General features: G+C 39.8%; 1 protein-coding gene across 2 annotated transcripts in view; it reads right to left on the bottom strand.

The window, feature by feature from the left end:
- Nucleotides 1–838: 838 nt before the first annotated feature.
- Nucleotides 839–21799, bottom strand: part of TMEM241 (transmembrane protein 241) — a 56429-nt gene continuing 35468 nt past the window's right edge. For both annotated transcript variants that reach the window (XM_082277719.1, XM_082277718.1), the window contains exons 14-15: nt 4912–4976; nt 839–1531 (exon numbers count right to left, since the gene is read on the bottom strand). In XM_082277719.1, coding sequence (XP_082133845.1) covers nt 1471–1531; nt 4912–4976 — 126 coding nt within the window. In that variant the 3' untranslated portion in view covers nt 839–1470. The remainder of the gene's footprint in view (nt 1532–4911; nt 4977–21799) is intronic.

Below are 21799 nucleotides of genomic sequence, written 5' to 3' on the forward strand. Positions count from 1 at the left end.
GTATAAGGAGACCTTTCATAATAAATTGAGATAAGCTTAGATACAATATAGACCAGAGTACTTCTCTTTTAAACTACAGCATTTTTTTTTTCTGAAAACCAACTAATCTTTATCTAAAACTCTCCAGTCATAGAAATTGACCGCAAACATTTGTAAAATTTATCTTCTTTGTTAACCTATGGTGTTTTATTTGGAATTAAAATGTAGCCATATTTTCAAGCCCATCTGGTGGAATTTGTTAGATTGAAGCAGATATGCCTCTGGTAACTGTAGCCTTGTAGAAACCATGTGTGTTGTCTACACCAGTCACCTGGTGTCTATCTACTGACAGATACACACTGCCTAACACAGCAATCTATTCAAGAAGGACGTGAGGGCAGCCCCCTTTCCATTGACTATGAAGGAAACTTGGTCAACTTAGATTAAGGGACTACACTTTACATACCAAACATCATGTGAGACAAGTCCCTCTCCTCCTTGAAGATTTGTTACCGAGTTCCTTTTACCATGTAGACCTTTCCCACAATCTTGTAAACTCATCATTTAATATTATTTTCACATATATTGGAGGCTGTAATATATCAAGACTTATTTCTAACAGCCATTAAGCAACCAGAAGTGCAATTATTTTAAGAACTCTTGAGATTCATTTCCTTACACTCTTTATGACATTCATTCAAGGTTCGTGTTCTTTGTTTCCTCTTGCAATAATTTAAGAGACAAACCACTGCTGGGAACAGTACGTGTCCCTCCACCCCCTCCAGCTGACAAAAACTGCCAGAGTTCAAGAGAAATTTTGGAGAATGGGAGACGAAAAAAATTCACAAAGTTCAATCACTACAGATATTGAGATTTATTGCTGATTTTCACTTTTTGCAAAGCTGTCAAACTGCCACAGTTCCAGAAGGGGATTATCTCCACAAGCCCCTTGGCCTCAGTCCCTGTACCAGTTCAGACAACTTGACTAGAGACCTGTGTGGCAGCTTGCCGCTTACAGAACAGTTGGAGGCAAAATCCGTCCTTCCAGATCCTGAATTTATGGCAGGATCTGGGCTCTGACATTGTTTGGTATGACCTGCTGTCTGCTTCAAACAAAAAAATCCACCGGGGGCATCCAGTGGGGAATGCTGCTTTTCCTGAGTTTAGTTCCCTGTGCAAGAAGCTGCTACTGAGTGGTTCTCACACAGAGCCATCAGCATGAGACAGTGCAGTTTTTCCTTTACCACATCAATCTGATATCGTTTGTCTTGTGCTTTGAGGCAAAGGCTCCTTACCATCTTTGCCAACTATGCTGCTCCTTTACCAGCACTATTAATAGCATAGGTTTTTTTCTTAATTAAAAAAAAAAAAAACAGTAGATCCCTTTCCTCATGTTTGGTTGCACTTCTTCATTCCTGCTGCCGCATTTTTTTCATGATAGCTCTAGGCTGCAAGTCAGCTCTTTTCCAGCTGCTGAGGTCTGGTTCCTCTTTATGTGCCTGTCCTTTCAGTGTAAACAAGCAATGCTTCTCCAACTCCACCAATCACAAGGCTGTAAACAAAGTATATCACAAATTTAGCATCAGGCAGATCCTTCTACTTGATACAAAAAAGATATTATTTTTTCTAAACACATTTCAACCTAGAAACAGTAACCCAGGTGATTTTTTTCATTTGTCTTTAATGAAGAATTGCTGAAACCCAAAATATCTTATTTAAATGATCTCATCAGAAACTACCTTTCCTGTGTTTTAGGGCTGGTGGTATTCAGTGAAAATGCACAGAAAGGAATCTAAATAGAGAAGGTTGCCCCTAGTTACAAGAATAGCTGCTCACCCTTACACTAGTAAGAATAGGAAAGGAAGGCAAGAGAGTCTGAACCTCATTAGCTTTATGATTCCCTCTTGCAACTTCTGTTTGTGTTCTGTCCTGAAAACTTGCCAACTGACAACACCAGGAGGAGATGTAAAGCCTAGGTTTTGGGGACAAGGGAAATCTGGGAAAACCCTTTTGCGCTGGGGTGATCCCACTGGCATAGTGAGGCCAGTGGAAGCTCCTGTCTTTGCCTCTCTTGGTGAAGAGCCTGGTGAAAGGAGCTGCCCCAGCCAAAAAGGCACATGGGCCCAAGCACTTCCTTCCTGTGCTGCTCATGGCACAGCAGTGGCACTAAGGCTGCTCCCCAAGACTCAGCCTAGGAGCAGGACTCTGAGTCAGGATGAATGGTTTTACAAAAACCTTCACTGAAATATGCCATCAACCCACTCAATGCATGTAACAGTTAATAATCCCTGGGTCTCCTCTGTTATCTCTCACAGCTGACAGGAGTATGGTAAGATGCCGACTTTTCTCCCCTTTTATAACAATGCAAAGCTAAGTGTACTGACCTTTCATCTTAGCCCCATGGCTTAATTAGCTTATGAAACAGAAAAGCTCCTTACTGAACTTTATAAACAAAACAAACTTCTGTTAAGTTCATGTCTAAGAGTACTCTTTTTTTTTTTCCTTGGAAAAAAAAAGCATGTAAAGCCGAAGGCTCCTTGGTCTAATAGCATTACATTCACTTAAATCGTAGCTTTGGTGAGCTGTTTTAAAAACCACATAATCGCCCTTGTTCCAGAGAGGAAAAAAAATTGTATAACAACAGCACAACATCTTATAATTACACAGTAAACAGCCCTGGAAAGTAGGTGCTACAGACAGTCTGGGATAGTCCACTGGCGAGACAGAATAGCTTTGGTGTGGAATTACCAACAAGGAGCAAAAGGCTGCAAGCTTTTCAAAAAGATTTAAACCACTGAGTCTGGTCACCTGCAATCGGTAACAACTTCTGAGTGCTTTTTTTCTGGAGAGGGTAAACCCCCATGTCTTATTTCAGCTCCAGTTATAAACACACCCTATGCATTAATTCCTTTGGAAGCTAAGGTTGGATAATACATTCTTTATCCTAAAGAAAAAAAACCAAAAACAAAACACTACATACAGAAGACCTAAACTCTAAAGAGCCTTAGAAATTTTTTTCCTGTTTCTACAGATGTGTTATTTTATAATTTTTTAACAGAGACCATTCTAAAAATTAGACTGGCAATTATGTACAAAAGACAGTAAACTGCCCAGCCTTGTTCTGGAAAAAGATGCTTGCACCTAAACTGCTCTTTAATACCATATGTCTTACATCAGAGAAGAAGAATCCCTTTCTGAAGGATTTGAAATCTTGGGTATCCACATGAGCATGCAGTCCAAATTACTAGGCAAAAGGAAACCATTGTTACATCTTCAAGATGAAGCAGAGCAAAAACCATGGCTAAATGCCAACCCTTGATTTTACCTTCAATTTACCATCTGGCAAATCCTCCAACTTCTGTTTATAGTGGGGTGACAGCTAACTGCATTTGCCCATCGTTCAAAAATTAACATATGATATTGTCCATGACCACACTGGAGCAACACTAAAATCCTCAGTGATTAATGTTCTCATGAGTGCTTTGCAGCTGCTATCATCCAACAAACTATTTCCAGAGCTTTGCTGATAAGCCAAGGCACTGCCAATGCACAAGCACTAACAGAATTAAAATTTAAAAAAATGAATTAAAGAAATTGTTTTCTTTTTGAATTATGACAAAGTCTAACAGTGGCCCATGGGCTAAAGCAAATTTTCTTTTAAACATACAGGTGTGTTCATCATTTATAGAAGTTTCAGTCCATATAGGGCAGGTGGCATGTGTGCAACTATATGGGTCTGTGTGCTCACATTAACAAAGGTACACATTAATTTTTAGTGCATGTGTCAGTGAATACAGAGATATAATCAAAGCCTAACTCTAGCACACACATGACGGACCTGCACAAACACATGTGAAACATGGTGAAGAGCAGCAAGTTAATGGCATAGACTAGGAGTGTTGGGGGTGCATTGATATTGGTTAAGTCTCTGACATGCACAGGCTGCATGTATTCCTAGAGCTAAAAGAATTACACAACTTACTTTAGCATTTGAGATGACATGTGCCTAAAATACAGATAGGGATGCATATTCACACATAAGTAAATGGGGCCAGTCTGAACTGGAGATTCTCCTTTCTCTAAGACGCTTATCACACCTGAAGAAAGGATATGCTAATTCCATTCAGTGAAGAGATGAATATTTAGGATGGCAATCAAACTGAAAGAATCACAAATCAAGTGGAAAAAAAGAAGCCTAAAGCTTTTCAAAAGTAAGTAGATTTTTATTTCCATTAACAAATCTGTCCTCAGAGACACATGCCTCACCCCATATTGAGATGTTATTCGTATGGTAGAAGCATTTAGGAGCATCAGCCATGCTCTGTGATTCCTTTTCACTGGGTGCTATACAAACATAGATCAAAATCACTTCCTTTCACCAAAGGAGTTTGCACTCCCATCCTTTATATTACTACCTAAAAAATTCATATTAGGTGATTTGTAATGTGTGGCCACGCATCACAAAATCCAGATACAGCTTTGGAAAAAGCTTATTATCATTATTTTTCTACTGTTTTAATTTTATGCATTCACAGTGCACAGTATGTTAGGGAAATTTGAATGCACCCTTTTGGTTAAAAAGATGCTGTCAGCAAACCTTGACTCCTGTGTTTTACTTCCAGTTCTGTCACTAAATTGCAGCATGACTTTGAATGGGTCATTTATTTGCCTGTTGGATCCATTTTCCTCACTGTAAAATGTGCTGAGTGAATTGTGGTGAGGCTTTATGTCCAAAATGTCCATGTTCTCCCACAGAGGCAGAAGAAACACTCTTCTATTACTGTACTGCATCCATCACTGCACACCTGGTTCTCCTTACATGCAAAGTAATACTGACAGCAATAGAACTTGACATTTAAAAGTATTTCCACATGAAGCACTGTGTGAAAATTCATCTTTACTGTTAAGCAAAAAGCTCATGTAGGCACTTACCAAGAAATTGTTAGTACATTGGCAGTCATGACAAAGAAGAACGGTGATAAACCAGCAGTGATAACCTGTTAAATTGAAAAGAAGGAAGAAACACTTTGTGAATTTGTGATATCACAAATGAAAACTTAAATACTTTTGCTGAAATTTAACTCCCATGCATGCAGTCATACTTTTTTTTCAGTTGGAGAAGATAGTATGATAGTCACACATCACAGCTCGATTTTGACTCTGACAGAACCAAGGACACAGCAGAGGCAGGGCAGGGAAGCAGAGCAGGGCATCCCTTAGCACATATCCTAGCCGGCTTGGCCTAGAAGCCTGCTGGCTTTTACTTGCCCACAGCAGACTGGGGAGAGCAGTCGGACCCCAGGTTTGGAAAGCCTTGTATTTCTGAGGAGAATGAGAGCTTGAAATGTGTTTATAGGTGTAGAAAAACCAAACAAAAATTAGCAGGGTATAGGGTAAAGAAAAATATCACAACTTCATTTGTTTATATTAAAAATCTCTCGTTACCCCCAGGTGTCCTGGGTAGAGAAGCTAGAGACAAATGACTTTATACTTTCCAAGTACTGATTCCAGAAGCAGCTAGATCCTGACATACAATGGTTTGTAACAGATCCCTGCCTCAGCAGCTATGGAGCTACCACATCTGCAGCCTGCGTGCAGTTTTGGATGTTTTGTTGCCAGATGGATAATGTAAAATGGAAAGAGTTCAAAGAACAGTGACAGTCATTAGATGGGGGGATTGATTTTCAGTCAACAGTTAGGATAAGCAATGCCTGTGGGAAAGGAAGACTTGGTAGTGGTTTACAAATACTTGGGAAACACAAGCACTGAGGAATGAAAGGAACTATTTAAGTTAATACAAAATTGCCCAAGGAAAAAGATGAAATTAAGAAACAAAACATTTAAACAATTATCAGCTAAGATTTCCTAATCATTGTTTGCCCAGTTGACTCCCAGGGGAGACAGCAGAAACTTCATTCTGTAATCTATTACTTGTTAAAGCATTACTACATGTGCAGTAGGGAAGCAAATGCCATTTCAGTGTAGATTCTGTGCACCAGAGCTTGGACTAAGAGTGTGTTAGTCAATACCTGCTACATTTTTTAAGGCCGCATGTTAAAAGGCAGGCTTTGAATCTGCCTGGAATATAATCAGTGCAGGTCCACAAGCAGCAGTGGCAGGTGAAGAGAAGGTTGTGTGTCTTCTCTCCAGCCACACTCTGAGTTAGGTGGAGAGGGGACAACAATCTAAATGGAGCAGTGAGACCATGCAATGGCACAGGAGCAAAGGTGTTCAGTGGGGACTACACAAGGACTACCTCCTCTGGCCTCTTTAGGGATGTTTTCTACTTCAGGGAGATTCAGGCGTGCAGGTGGCTTTTTTCTTCCTAGACATTACCGTAACTCACACCCTGACTGTTCTCCATGTGCCTATAGTCCAGGCACCTGACTGAGGAAACGAGGCAGGAGAAGGACTTGATCCAGGCAGGATAACACACGACTGCAGAACCACTCCAGACCCATGCCATTCCTGCAACCAAATTTCTGCTACCAATACAACCACAGACACACTGATACAAACTTCATCTAACTTCAGTGTTTTCACACAGCCACAGCAGTGTACCACAGAAGCAATGCTGTATAGTTCTAAGCCAACAGAAAAAGTGAGCTCCCACTCCTAGGGAAAATCAAAGATACATATCCTACCTCTACTCCTATAGTCTTGGATCTGTATATGTACACAAACATACAATTAAACATATATACCCAAAAGAGACTGACAGAGGACAAGGAAAAATCACAAACAGAGAGTTACGCTTCAAAATTCAAGATCATATTGCAACTGTGCATGTTCAGTGGCATGTCTCATAGTCATTTGCAGCCAGAGAGAGCTGACACCTACTCCAAACAGTGGAAATTAACCATTCAGGAGATGAATCTTTCATGCACTTTACCTAAAAACCAGCTGCGAGGCTGAATACCCGCTAGTTCAAAAGCAGTGCTCTAAAATACGTTTGCATCTTGTTCTAGTGGGCTGGATTCTCCCCTTACAAACCGTGCAGCAGATGCACTGACCTACAGGGAACCATTTCTCATTTACACTGGTGTGAATGCTCGTGGAATTTATTGTACTGAACTTATTTTAGGTTAATGTTAACTTATTACATAAAAATATACAATACCAATTAACGACCATGTAAACAGAAACTAATGAAGGATGGCAGCTGTGGTATGCACAGAGCATTCTTTTTTTAAGCTCTTCTCCTCAAAGAAACTGAAGTGCTGTATCTGAGAAGTGGCACTAGTTGAAGTTGTGTCACCCACTCCCTCATAGAGATTCCTGTTTATTAGAAACTTGATAAGAGGCCAAGAGCAGAGAAACAGACATTTAAGAAACGTCCAAAAAACAGGCCCTATCAGAAACAATACACCATTCTGTTTGAGATCATCCCAAACCTCTGCAAAAATGCAGGCTGTAGCCTTTTGGACTATTATAGCTGAACACTGTTGTATTTTTGAGAAATTATGTAAGAGTCTCTCAGTGCCAAAGACAAACAAAATGTGGGTTGGAAGAGCGCATGAAGTAAGTGTGTGTAAGGAAAGAAAAAACAAATCACAAACAAACTAAAAGGAAAACACATTGCTAAAATGTCTACCTTTGTTTGTCTAAAAGAAGAATATGTTTAAAAATGAAAAAGAAGTTTTCAGAGAAGCTAACTATGTAATGTGTTCCAGGGGAAGAATCTAAATTCTAGGGACATAGTAGAGAAGGTAATTTTATTTAAGTACTTCAGTATTATCTGAAGTGTTTAAAGTGCACATTTAGTTTGAAAAAAAATCCCACCTACACTGATGTTCTGAATGGCCTTTAAAAAAAACCAAACCAACAAAATAAAATCAAAACAAGCTAAGTGCAGTAATCTCTCTTTCTTCACTTTAAAGGTCACAGTTGTCCTCCTAGGCATTCAGATGCTTTAGTAAAAGGAATGAGCTTTCAAGACAAAAGAAAGCAAGTTAAAGGACAAACTAAGGTTAATGATTTCCAAATATATTTTGATGCTGAATCTTTAAAACTAAAAGGTGGAAAAAAAAATTTTAATTAGCTATAATATGCCCATTTTGAACAAAGCTCCCCAAGATTTCGACAGACAGTCACTAATTCTATCAAATGATACAGGCTGGATGGTTGAACGCCAACTATTTTAGAAACAGCAATAGCTCAATGGACTCTGCCTACTTTTAAAGGAACTGTGACCAATCAGTATTATAAAAGCTTCTTTAAAAACATTCAAACCCTGAAATTTTCTTACAAAATTCTGACATGGCTTTTCGTGATTAGGAAAAAATTCAAGTGTAGTATAACTTAACAAAATATTTCCATGTGAGTTGAAATATTTCCTGAGAAATCATTTCAAATTCTTACTTGAATGAAAAAAACAAAACAAAACAATACAAAACAACCTCCCCTTCAAGACTGTTACTTAAAATAAATCACTCTAAGTTTAATGTGTCATTCCATTGTACTGTGAAAACAAGACCCATTTTAAAGGAACACTTTATTAGCACCTATTTGCTGTTTCTGTAGTTCTAATCACTGAGTTATTCACAAGTAATTTTAAAAATGATCAAAAATCTTGGCATTTCAAATTGTGCTTCTTACCTCAACCAAAACCAGTTCTAGTTATTTACAATGTGCATCAGCATTGAAGGAAATAAAAGTATCCATGTACTGGGATGAGGTCTGAGGAGAGCGGGCTGATCTCCTCTGTATAAGAGATTGGGCCTGAGTAGTCAGATAACAAAACACGTAAGTACTCTGGTATTCTTCACATAAATACTCTAGTACAAGGGCTGGACAAGAACCAGGAGAAAAAAACGGAGCAATTCAGCCAGTTAGAGGTTTCAAACTTACTGGTTACAGGAGATTCCCAAATTCACGTCTCCACATAAAAGGACGAAAACTTCAGTTGTCCCCATTATTCTGGGAACCAGAGACAGGCTCTGTAATGGTTTGGTCCAAAATACTCATTACTTACTTATTTACCTTCTGTGAGATAAGAATTAGGAGAAAGCAAAGCAGGCACAAAACTTGGAAGAATATAAGTAAGTTTATTAACAGACCTAAAAGAAAGGAAACAAAAGGGGGAAAACCCCCCCCCACCTTCAGAACACTTCTCCCCCCACCTTTCTCGCTTCTCCCACTGACAATGTAAAAAGACAACCCTTGAGATGTTCAGTCTGTTTACCACTTCTATAACAACCTTGTTCAGTTCACTTAGGGAGAGGAGTCTCTCTTGCTCATGCTATGGAGACATCTCCACAAGAAGTTTTCTCATGGCTTCAGTGTCACAACAAGACAGCTGCCTGGGATGGTTCTCTGCTTGCATGTGAGAGTCCCTTCCCTCAGCTTGCAGCTTTTCCCACAACTGCTTTTGAGGGTCCAATCTTGAGCTACTGGGGCACCATTTTAAGGTTGAGCTGTTCAAAATCAAAAGTTCTCTTCACCCATCTCTGGGAGCATCTTCATCTCTAGAAATAGAGGCCCTCCCCCTTCCCTGGGAGCAGCAAGGGTCCTCATCATCTTCATCTCTACGAATCTCTCTGGGAGCATCTCTAGGAACAGAGGTCTTTCTCCTTCTGATTTGGAGCAAGAGTCCTCATCACTTCCATCTCTCCCTGTTCAAACTTCTCATCAAATTACAGCTGCTTCAACATTTGCTTATTCCAGCACAGGTGCTTTTGCTCACAAGTACAGTTTGAACGCTCCACCCCCCATGCTTTCATGAAATTACAACGGGTACTCTGATATATCATAGTCCATCACCACCATAGATTTACAACAGAATTTCAGCTCTTAAGCATCTCCTCTTTCTCCTCCCTCAGGTTTTCAGCTCTTCCTTCTTTACTTAATGTCAGCAGGCTTCATCTGTTCTGGAGGAAACTTACAGCACTAAAAGGGTTAATCTCACCCAGACCTTGCAGCTGGAATTCGCTTATCGCTGTTGGTCACATCATCTTTGCCGGGCAGCTGGGCAGCTTCAGCTGAATCTTTGGCTGCACTGGAGGGGGTTGGGTTGTGTAGAGCTGGGCCACGCCTGCATGGAGCAGGGCTGGGGGAGGCTGTGGGTGGAACAGGGCCACACGGCTCCAGGATGGCTGTGTCCCGGCCCAGGCCGAGCAGGGCCCGACACGGGCCTGCGGGGCCCCATACCTGTCCCAAGGCTGGAAGCAAGAGAGAGCTTTCCTGGGGTCTGTCCATTCTTAAATGTGGACCACAGAGGCAGTCAAAATTCTAAGTGGCTTAAGAAATTGTCAATATTCAAACTAGCCAGTTGATAGGTTCTGTCAGGTCATAGAGGAAGCCATAAGCACCTCTTTGCAAGAAAATCACTTTCGGAGCTATGCTTGCTAACCCATGACAGGCTCAGATGACATAACACATTCCACACACTGCTTACATTGCCATTTACATTTAAGAAGCCCCTCTCAAGGACAACACAGCACCCAACTTGAGGATCCAAAGAGATTCATTCAATTCTAGATCATCAGTTTGCCCATTATCAGGCTGAATGACTGGCAACTAGAAAAACAACAGCATCCTTGAAGTGCTGGGTAACAGACCAAGATCCATAAAGCAGAAATATTCCAGCGTGTGGAAGAACTTGCTGCCCAGTAGGGATAAATTCAGCACATATAATCACCTCTGCACAGGAAAAAAGGAGGCATAGGAAAAAATGTGCTCTGATGCGTCTGCTTTTTCTAAATCTGCTTTAGTGATTCCTGAGTGGAGGAAGACACAATTACCACTAGTTTTAAGGAGTTCTCAAGGAACTTTGATAGACAGACCACTGCACAACTCATGACATGAATGCTTTCCTCCTTTCTCCCCGTAACATTATGGTCAGATAAAAAAAAGTTTCCAAAGAGAAAGTAAAATTTGTCTCATAAACGTTGCTTTAAGAAAATAGGGGGGAAATGACATTTATTTTAGAATAAGAGATTAACTTAGTTTACAGATAACAAAATAAAAATAAAGACTGGAGAATTTCTTGCTGTAGACCTTAAGAACAGGCAAGATAACTACTGAGCCAGCTTCCCTAATAGCTGATTTTCTTGAACATATAATATCAGAAAACTCTGATAAGTCTGACATGTGGCTTGAAGACACAAGGAGATGGCATCCTAAGGGTTCCTGGTCCTTGACAAAGCAGGACTTTGGATCCTGGGAGATAGAGGAATGCGAAACTGCATTCTTCGCTGCCTTGCCTTCTCCACTGACCAGCTCTGGTTATACCGTAGCCTCCAGAGAGTCCAATCTCAATCAGTTCAAACCAGACAGCACTGGCCAGATAAATGCATCATTCTTGGCCAAGCTATCATGGACCCCTTTCATCCCTGACTTTACGATCACTTCAGAGAAAGATTTTCAAGCTACAGAAGCTGGCTCTAGATTTTGAATATCTAGCATTTCTGAGTTGTTCAGGAACATGTTGTTTATATAGCCAAGAAAACAGATGAGGACATTTTCAAAATTTAGATTCTGATTTAATCTTCCTATCTGGAATGGAAAGATATGGTGGGGATTTAGTCCTGACATGACCATGATTTGTTAATATTACAACTGTAGTTGTACATTCCATATAAAACTATGTTTCCTCTGAAACTTTTAAACTGCTAAGAAGTTAAATATCATAGTTCTCACTGTGAACACAGAATACTTTAAAAAAGTTTTCTTTAGTTTGTGTACGCAGAGCCAACTCTTGTAACTTCACTTCCTCAAACTGCCAAAACCCCTGTCCTTACAAAAAAGCATATTTTTTCCAAAGAGAGTGTTTTGAAACAGCTTGTCAAGTTCATTCAGTGTTCAAAATAAATCATTCTATTTACCATTGGGTCATCTTCTCAAAACATCAGGAAAAAGATTCTGATGTACATAACCTTTGTTTTCATTCTACTGTCAGAATTAAAGCAATATCAAGCTTTTTATAGGCATAATATTTGTTTTGTCCCTCTTCTGCATGGTTTAGCCAGCTGCTAAGATAATCATCGAAAAATTACCAGGGAAATGGATCATTGTTAGTGCCACTGAAAACAGCTTCATCAAGATAATCCAGTACTACCAAAAAGATAAAAATTACAGCAGACCAATATCAGTAACAACATATACTTTTTTTTCTTGAGGGAGAGCCACTGAAATAATTTCCCAGATTTCAGAGTTACATCTCTTTTGCACATACATTTACTTCAGAGTAAGCATATGTAACATGTGCACACAAAATGTTATGCCAGGTATGGAAATATGGCAAAACAAAACCAAAATCTTCAGAACAGAAAAAAGGAACAACTAATATTTTAATGCCATCTTCTGTATTGATTAATTCACATTAATTTTCTAAGCTATTAGCATAATTTCTCTTTGTTTACATACATTTTCCATCTTAGATGGTCTACAAACCATTTCTATCTAGCTCTCCTCTGCTTTCCTTCATCCAGATTTAAGGCAATGTAACATTGCTGCACCTTAGCAAGAATACTTTCATTCACAGACATCCAGCAGCTACAGAACCAGATGAACAGATGAAGGCATTGACTGGGACAGCCAAATACATGGAAGAACACTGAGGGACTGGGATCTCCCCTGTCCAAACCCTGACTGAAATGGTCCAGCAGGTACTGAAAAGTCTTTTTGAAATAACCCAGACTTGAGAGGAGATCTTTATAGAGCAGGTGCTGACAGTGAGGTTTCAAATGGCAAAAATTCAGCAATGAGCAAGGAGAGGCACCAATGACCACCTGTAAGCTCCCTGATTGTGCAATGCTGGTACTGTCACTGGAAATCTGCCATGAGTTGGCAGCAAAAATCCCTGCTAAAGATGACAAACCTGGTACATATCCTGCCTCACAAGGAAGAGAGGATGGGACTAGAACTAATGTCAAGTCTGACTGGATTTCTGTCAATTAGGACAGGGAATAAACAAATAAAAACAAGCTGTGTAGAAAAAACCACAGTTTATAATTTTTTCTCCATGGTCAGCAAACAAAATAAAGCACCATTAACAGCTGCAGATACTGTGCACTGGAGATGTCCTCCATCGTGAGCAGAAATAATGTATAGCTCTGAATGAATCCTGCATGCTGAACCAGACAAAATCAAAGTAGCATTCACTGTTTAATTTTAGGTCAGCTTTGGGGATGATCTACCAGAGAAATAAAAACTTCCCTGGAAGCTTTCAATTATATTGACTATTGCAATGACAAAACTTCCTATGCAATCATTCGAAGTTCAAAGACTCTTCGCAAACCGTTTTTACAATACCAAGGTCAGTCTCTGGTTAAAAAAGATACAGAAAATTCCGGCAAAATTCCTCTGACCAACTCTCCTTTAAAGTCTCCTCCCCATAGATATTAATTTAGTTGTATTAATCAATACAGTGAAATAAACTGTGAGAGTTTTCAACTTTGTTCTGAGGGTGTGTTGTTACCAATCAAAAAGCAAGACAAAATATGCTGCTTAACATAAGGGCTTCAGGTGATAATGCAGCCCCTGAAGGAGCACTACTAATAAATCCACTGACAAGGAAGGATTTCAATCAGCCACACAACTTTTTGCAAGGAAAGGTAATGAAGCTTTAACCTTGAACCACTAAAATAATGGCTCTTCCCAAAGGAAACAGCAATGCTGTGATCCTGCCTGAAAAGCTGAGCAGCCCAAACAAGGGAAGGAAACATTTCAAAGTGAAATAGATTGGAGGAAAAGGGAAAGCAAAACAGGCTTCACTCTCAATTCTGCCCGTTAGTTTAACATTAACTTGAGCACATCTGCTGTGTTACCCTCAGCCTGACCAAAGTGCAGACATGCCCTGAGGGATTTCATCCCCCATCAGACTTAACTGGAGACTGTCAGTCTATGAAATCAGCAGACAACACAATGAGTTTGTGCATTACTGCACACTTAGGTACACATTGCCCATAGGAGGACTCTGCTCAGCTCTTCTCAAGGAAGAAAACCCTTTAACCCTTCTGAAATGCAAGCTGTTCCTTAAAGGATAACCTGGTGATGCTGGCACCATGGCAACAGTGGCACCATGGCAACGGTGACAGAGTCAGTAACTTCATGATACGCACAGCTTTGATCCAGCCACACAGAAGTTTTTTCAGATGCTGTAAATTTCTTTGAGAACCTTTATTTCATATTTGCCTAAATGTCTGCATTCATCTCCATCTTCTCTAAAGCATCTTCTTTTTCAAAGGAGGTTTTGGTCACTCTCTTCTGTCCTTTCTTTATATTTTTTATTTCTTCTTTTTAAAAGCAATGATGGTCAGTTCCAGGGGTTAAGAACACAATTAATTCCATGTATTGGGACTCAAAAGTAGCCAGAGTTTAAACGTGCCTTAGCAGTCAAATGCCTAATGATAACGATAAAACTTAGTTCTAGTGTAAATTAATCTATCTGGTTTTCATAGCAATTAGCTTCTGACAAAGCTTAAAATCACCTACGTGTTACATTTAAAATATAGAACATGCTAAAAACAGAGGGAGAGGGTAGATCAAATGACAAACACAATCAGCCAACTTGCCCTCTAAAATGTTTTCACAACAAAAGCAACACAAATGCTTGCATCTAGAAAAATCATCAGATAGTTTAGGGTGGTTTTTCTTTCTTTTTCTTTCTCTCTTCTCTAATCCCTGTACTGCAGAGGAGTGTTTCTATATATTAGCTTTTAGACTGCTATAAGAAAGTAGATTTCTTAATTAGCCTTGGTATGCATTTAGAGGGAAGATAATCCTCCGCATTTCTGTGGCTAGGTACCTATATGCAGTTCCTGTATTTAAAGAATTTGGTATCCATCCTCTGCTTTCTATCACATTTATGAAGGTTATTTTAGTGCTGTTTTCTGTAAGTTCTTTTTGTTTCCAGGATTTGATGACCAATACAACCATGATGATGATCATGCAAGTGCAAGGTTGGACCAACAGGTGGTTGCATCCGTAAAGCCGCCTTAAAGTCATTGAGCATCCTGTCTTACCAGATTAATACATGAGTAATGTACAATCCTTTCAGATCAATATGCTACAGTAACTAGTTTTTAACTCTGAGCATCATGTGAATATCAGAAGAACTGCTGACTGCTGTCTAATTTCATAATTTTAAAATTCCATATAAGACAAAAGTGTCCAAGCTATTGTGCTTGCACCATATGCATCTCATTAGCAGTTTGGCTGCAGGAGAAAAGAAACCATTAAAGGATACTGAAGCTGTGGTTACTAGGTCGTTCTGGAACCCAGCTGTGTGCCCAGCCCCATCCTACAATTCAGAAAGGGCTCAGAAAAACCTGTATTCTTGTGTTTAAATCACTTCTAGAGAGTCCTCTGCCTTCACCTCTTTGAGGTATGTGGCACCTGTCTTACAGCTCTCAGCCATACCAAGACTTTGAGTATAGCTCATGGATAGCCATTTTGATTCTTGGCCTTAATTTCCTTGTCTCTCTCTTTTCTTAACTTTACAAGAGCCACCACAAAGATATGATGATTATTTTATGTTGCAGAAACACCTTAAAATGTTAAAGTACAGTAAGGAAAGAAGGATATGTGGGTTATGCAGTGTAATTAAGAGAATCTGTGTGAGAAAATTTTCCTCTTATGAGAAACAGGATATCATGGTCATATTTACAATGATCGAAGAGGAACAAGGCAAGGCAAGACAGGACTCTTCCTTTTCAGAAAGACCTACGTCTATCAAGGTATAAACATGTATCTATATATGCATTCATATATAAACATGTACTATATATATGCACCATAGAAATACATAAACATACATCATTGATGAGCTAGGACTGAACTATTACAAGTACATTATAACTTGTTTTGCTTTCCCCAACAAAAGTGAGACATTTAAAGAAAATCAAAACTCTTTGCTCCTTGGAAAATACCACATTGGGTTGAAAATTATGGTAGTGATTTCTTTCTGAACATCAAGTAGCCACTTAACACTAGCTTCACTCAAACATAAAGATCAGACTTTCTGGCCAAAGCTGAAAGAACAAGCATTTACCCTCCTCTATTGGAGATAATGGCCAAAACATCCATCTTCCCTTCCTGTGACTGAGATAGCTGGAGAAGGGACACCAATCCTCAGCCTATAAAGTGTAGAGTGGTTATAGCACAGAACACAACTTTAAGAGTACCTCTGCTCATATTTGAATATTTCTTTTAAATGTTCCCATCTGTAATCCAGATACTGTTACTACTTTCAGCGTTCCAGTTCAGTGCTAAGGACACAAAGGGAACAGCTGGCCCTAAGCGTGCTTTGCTGATATGGAAACACGATCAGTCATGATTCAAACAGGTGTGGGCACATGCACCAGACTCACAGCATCTGTTCAGGTCAGTTCTGCAAACGAGAGGCACAATCCATGTAGCTGAAGCTTTGTCAAGTAAGGACAACAAAAGTGATTTAACAAGGATCACAAGAAGGCTTCTTTATACCAAACAAATTTGATTTTCTTTGAATTTGCTGAGAAGCATTTTGCCTATTCTTGCTATTTCACCAAACTAAAGACCCAACACCTCCTGTTTCCTGTAAATGCTTCATGCATTATAATGTTTAACTGTTCTTTTCCTGTATCTTTTCAGCCTGTCAAGGAGTCTCTTTTGCTTATATGCTACCTCATTACTGCGAAGGTCAAAAATGACTCCTGACATTTAGCTTCTCCCCTGGAACCTCTAAGTTCAGAAGATGACAGGGCAATGTGATTCATCATCTTGTTCTTACTTTATGAATTATTAAATATTTGTGTAATGGAATAAGGATTTCAACAGCAACAACAACAACTGTAAAGTGTTCTACCCACTAGGATCTCAGACACAAATTAGATTGGAATAAAGGAAGGTTTAATCAAGTCAATACTTGATTGGCAGAGAATTTGGGAGAATTTATGATTCTCCCTTCATGCAGCAAGTCTGGCGTCAATGTGCACATCAGAAAAAAGGAGGTGTTTGCATCTTGACCTTAGTTGATACAAAATTTACATCTCACGGTATGCAGTTTATTAATCTTTCCCCTTTTGTCCTAGAAAAATTTCCATATAATGTCTACTACTGCTAAAATTGTTCACTCCTTGGAACCTTTTAAGCAGATCCAAGTCTGTTAAAAATATACACCTCTCTTTACTTTCACTCAGTCTCAGTATTATCTTCTGTTTGAGACACTGAATTTTACTGGTCAATGATATAGTACATTGTATAAGATAATTACTTTTTCTATCTGATTTGAAAAGTATTGATTTTCAGTTTTGGGCAGCAGTCAGCTGTACTGACCCTCTGCTGCTGTAAAATACCACAATAAAATATACTTCATCTTATGTTAAGCTCAGCAAGAGCTAGCCTTTTGGCATTCCGAATTTTTCTTCATCTCATGAGATCATGAAGGTAACCCAGATGAAATGATCATGCTTTTTGTTGTCACACTTAGCTGGCGAATTTAGCAGCCAAACAGACAGTTTGCTACGTATATCTGGCACAAAAGCAGCTGCCTCCTTGGGAAGGAACGAGGCCAGCATCTGTCTGTGCCTTACTTCCTCCCAAGTGCTAGATGCCCATGGGTGGGCTTCAACCAGGAACTGTTACTATAAGTGTCTTGCAGGAGAGGATGCACTTCCAAACTCCTCACAGGCGGACCATGACCTCCACAGCTGCAGTTCAGTGGTGACTCAGCTGGCATCCAGGAGAAAAGAAAAAGCTGGTCCCAGGAGATGGAGTGTTTTTAATAATGGGTTGTGATAACTCTTCATCATTTAGCTACTTTATGTGCACCATTTTATAATTCTTACTGAAGTCCAAATTAACCAGGCTGACTAATTCAATCCCTGTCAGTCTGATCTCTTTGAAAGTGCAAGAGATCATAGTTCAAGGACCCACAACTTCTGAAAGATAATTTTAATGATGAGGTGGCTAAGGCAAAAAAATGGGGCCAAATGCAGATGTTACAGGCTACATCAGCGTGTTTCCAAGCATCACAAAAACTGTGTGTCTATTCAAAAGTCAGCTGGACACTCAGCCCAAAGCCATGTGCTGAGGTGTTGCCCTATACTAGGTAATACCTTCACAAAACAGACCAGAAGCCTGAGAGCAGTAAATGCCCTCTGAGCAACCTAGAAACCCAACAGTGAACTTTTCATTTCCCCATAGGCATCAGGAGGGTGAACATCCACTCAGCTGTGCACTCTGAAGTCACTGCCACAACTGCCTCAAATGACTCAGATGGGAGCTAGCCCAAGACTGGTAACATCTGGGGCCCTTTGCTGTAGAGGGGGGTGTTGAATGGGAGGCTGCACACATTCTCAGAGATTGCTGTTTCTGTGTTAGATTCCCCGAAGGTCTCAAGCTGAACACTGCAGACTGAGGCCATTGTCAGTTCAAGATCTGTGCATTTCTTGAGTGCATTTTCAAACCTCTCCGTGCCCCTCAGTGTCGCTGCTGTAAGAGAACAGATCCTATGAATGCTGCTTGACTTATTCATGGAAAGCCCAAATGCTGCTGAAAGGGTTCAAGGGGGCTGTGAGAACCAATGAAGATGCCCAGCTCAAGGGGAATATTTTAGTGAAAAGCCGTGCAAGGCAATTTTCCATTGTTAAAATCTACAGAAATGCGTGAAGTGCCTATGTTCCTTATCAGCATTATCAAATGTAAAACATTTTTCTGTCATGACTAACTCAGAACTCTGTGGAGGATATCAGCAGTATCAAAATAGCATAGGAAACTTTGGGATGCACAATCAAGGGTTTTTAAAAAAAATCTGTTAGCAAAAATAGCAAGTTTCCATCAACTTCTCTCCCAGATGACACATTTTGGTATTTCTATGCATGTATAAAGTCCATTTCCTATTGTATTTCCCATCTCACAACTCCTTCGGGAAAACCTAATTCATAAACAAACAATTCCCAGAGCAGATAACTAAATCTCCCTACTGACCCCTTTCCATACTACCCAACAATAATAACAGAGGCACAGTCTCTGCATTGCCATTCTTTGGTGTGTTTATGCTGTTTTAGTAATGATGTAATGGAAAGAAAGTGACATGCTATTATTACTATTATTATGCTAAGGACTGCAAGGAAGAATTGGTATTCTTTAAGGTTTTATTTTTCCATTTAAAAATGACAGTCTTTCCAGGGCTTCTTAACCATTAAATGTTGCAAAAGGTCAAAATATTCCATCAGAAACTTTTTAAAATGTGATACTTGAAAAAATGCTTTTTTAAAAACATTTATACTGATCAATTTTGAGAAGTGCCTTTTATGAACAATGTCACAAGATTACACTGTGGGCCTCAGCAGTCTCTGTGTGTGCCATACATGGGAAGACAGTGACGGAAGTGACTATAACTGACTATACTCTTGGCCTTCCATTCCTTCAGAAAGGGCTGGGGAAGCCTCTGCAAGACAGACCCATTCCCTTCTAGCCCCTTAGAACAACCATCCACAGCAAAATGATGTGTATAGGTCAAGAACAGCCCACAGTCATCTCCTGAGATTGTCTGAAGCCTATGTGACTTCCCTGAGCACCACATATTTCAGGAACAGAATGTAATCCATTTAGCCTGCCTTCCCTAGAGCTCTATGGCTGTTTGCTGACTTTTGTTGGAAGTCAAATCTAATCCTTAAACAGGTGTACAGAGTTGGACTGAGAAATGAATGCACTTGAGGTTTGGCAAAGAGCTGGTATGAGTTGGGGAGAAGAGAAAGACACAGAGACCTGTTTCAGAGAGCAGCAGCTGAAGTTTCTGAAGGAAGCCACCTGAAGTGTGACACCCAGTGCCTATCACAGAGGCCAAGATCTCTGAGAAAGCCTGGAGACATTTCACCCATGAAGGTATTTAAAAATCAACAAGACACATCCTGAAAAGAACAGAGAACCAGCAAAGGAGAAGAATGTGGCTATATCTTGCTTGTTTTTGGAAGCCCAGCCTTAGCTAGCTTTGGAGCCTTCTGCATTAGTATGTTACACAGTGCACAGTTCTCCCATGTAATTTTGGCACTTACATCAGTGCATTAGCAACAGAAATGACTTCCAAAACAGTTCTCATTCTTTTGACTTCTCTTTGTCACAATAATGATTCATCTCCCAGCCTCAGCTCTCCATATGCAAGTAACTCCAGGAGACTAAATAAAAACATGGGAGACCAAGAATCTATTATGCAGAGGAACAAATGAACCTGCGTTCTATGCAATTCAAAATTCTGTTTGATCTGAAGAAAATTATTTTTGTATTGTCATTTTCTACTGTCGAGAATATAGACATGGCTTGTTAGGGGTAGGGATGAAAAAGTACCTTCCAAAGATATGGTCCAAGCTCATGGTTCTGCCTTTAGCTTTACATTAAAGAAAATGCCAATACCAAATGTACACTTCGAAAGGATAGCATACTAGATAAAAGGAAACAAACTATTTCAGAGCATCTCTTAGGGCTCAAAGTTAATGTCTGCTGAGACTGGATTTATTATATTGAGCACAGCTGAAAACTGTGCTGCGATACCACCCCCAAGTCACACCACATAACTTTATGTACTTATTTGTGTGACCATGTCATGCCCAAAAGCTGTGTAGCTGGCATTTTTAGTGGACACACAATTGCAGCCATTTACACCGCCTCCACAATATTAAAATTTTCCATTACCTGGAGATTCAAAATCTCCAACAAGTCTCAGCTGTTCTTACAAGACAGCTTCCTTAAATTGCAACAGTGCCCCAGGGAGCCTGTGTCACTTAGCTTAGTGGCCATGAAGCACACAATGAAGTTGTTATGGAGACTGATATCTCCCAAGCAATTGTAAGGTGTAATTAGTGTTGGCTGCTACAGCATTAACTATCAAGCTGTCTCCATGGAAACTACCTGAAAACCGGTATTTTTAAGGTTTCAGCAACTGATCTTCTTTATAGACCCTTACTATGCAGTGAAGTTCACACTGATTGCCTTCTCTGCTTGAAGCTCAGCTGAGAAACACATTTTCTTTTCCAAGGTATTTGCATAGTCCCCATGGTGACTCACAGGAATCAACTATGTGTAGCAAGAACAAATGTACATATTTCATACAGTGAGGACCAATCACAAAGCAATGAGGGTTTTTGCCATTTTTAGTTAACTTTATCCATATATGTGTGCACATCCACATGCATGCCAGTGCACAAGGTGTGTAGACTGAACAAGTTCAGTTCTTCTCTTATGAACCCCTTCTTGGAATCCTTGAAAACTTCAGGGTCACAGAACCTCTCTCTCTCAGATTAGAGATGCACTTCTACCCACACTGGTGCCACAAAGAGCTCCTACCAGTAGAGTCCGGATGACTCTAGCACACAATTCTCCCTCTCTCCCAGGGCTTTGGCTTGCAGCTGCACAGTTTTTCCAGATTGAGTGAGCAGAGATCTTGTGAAAGTCTTGCACACAGTGCAGGATCTTTGCCGAATGAAAACGCACTGTGTTTATGGAACTTCAGTGGGAGTTTATGACATTTTTGCCTAAAGCTTTATGAGGTCCAAGCCAAGAAAGTAATGTGATTTTCAGCCAAGAATCTCACTGTCACTTTTGCCTGAGCCCAGCAGCATGCAAAGAAGACACTGCTTCAGTCTACAATAAAACCAAGTGGGCAAGTGCCAGAAAACCAAACACATTCTTGTTCTAGTTATGATATACATATAAAATTTTTAAACAGACTTTTTAATTCCAGAATCCTGTTCCATTAGGGCAGAGAAGAACAGGGGAGAGACATTACCCATGGCAGGACTTTTTTATAGATTTTCTGCAAGTAAATAGTCCCCAGCAGAATATTTTCTAGCACTTGCATGCTAAGAGAGGAATTAAGAGGTATACAAATTGAAGCACA

Source organism: Coloeus monedula (genome assembly GCF_965178545.1).
Source record: "Coloeus monedula genome assembly, chromosome: 1".
Taxonomy (NCBI): Eukaryota; Metazoa; Chordata; class Aves; order Passeriformes; family Corvidae; genus Coloeus; species Coloeus monedula.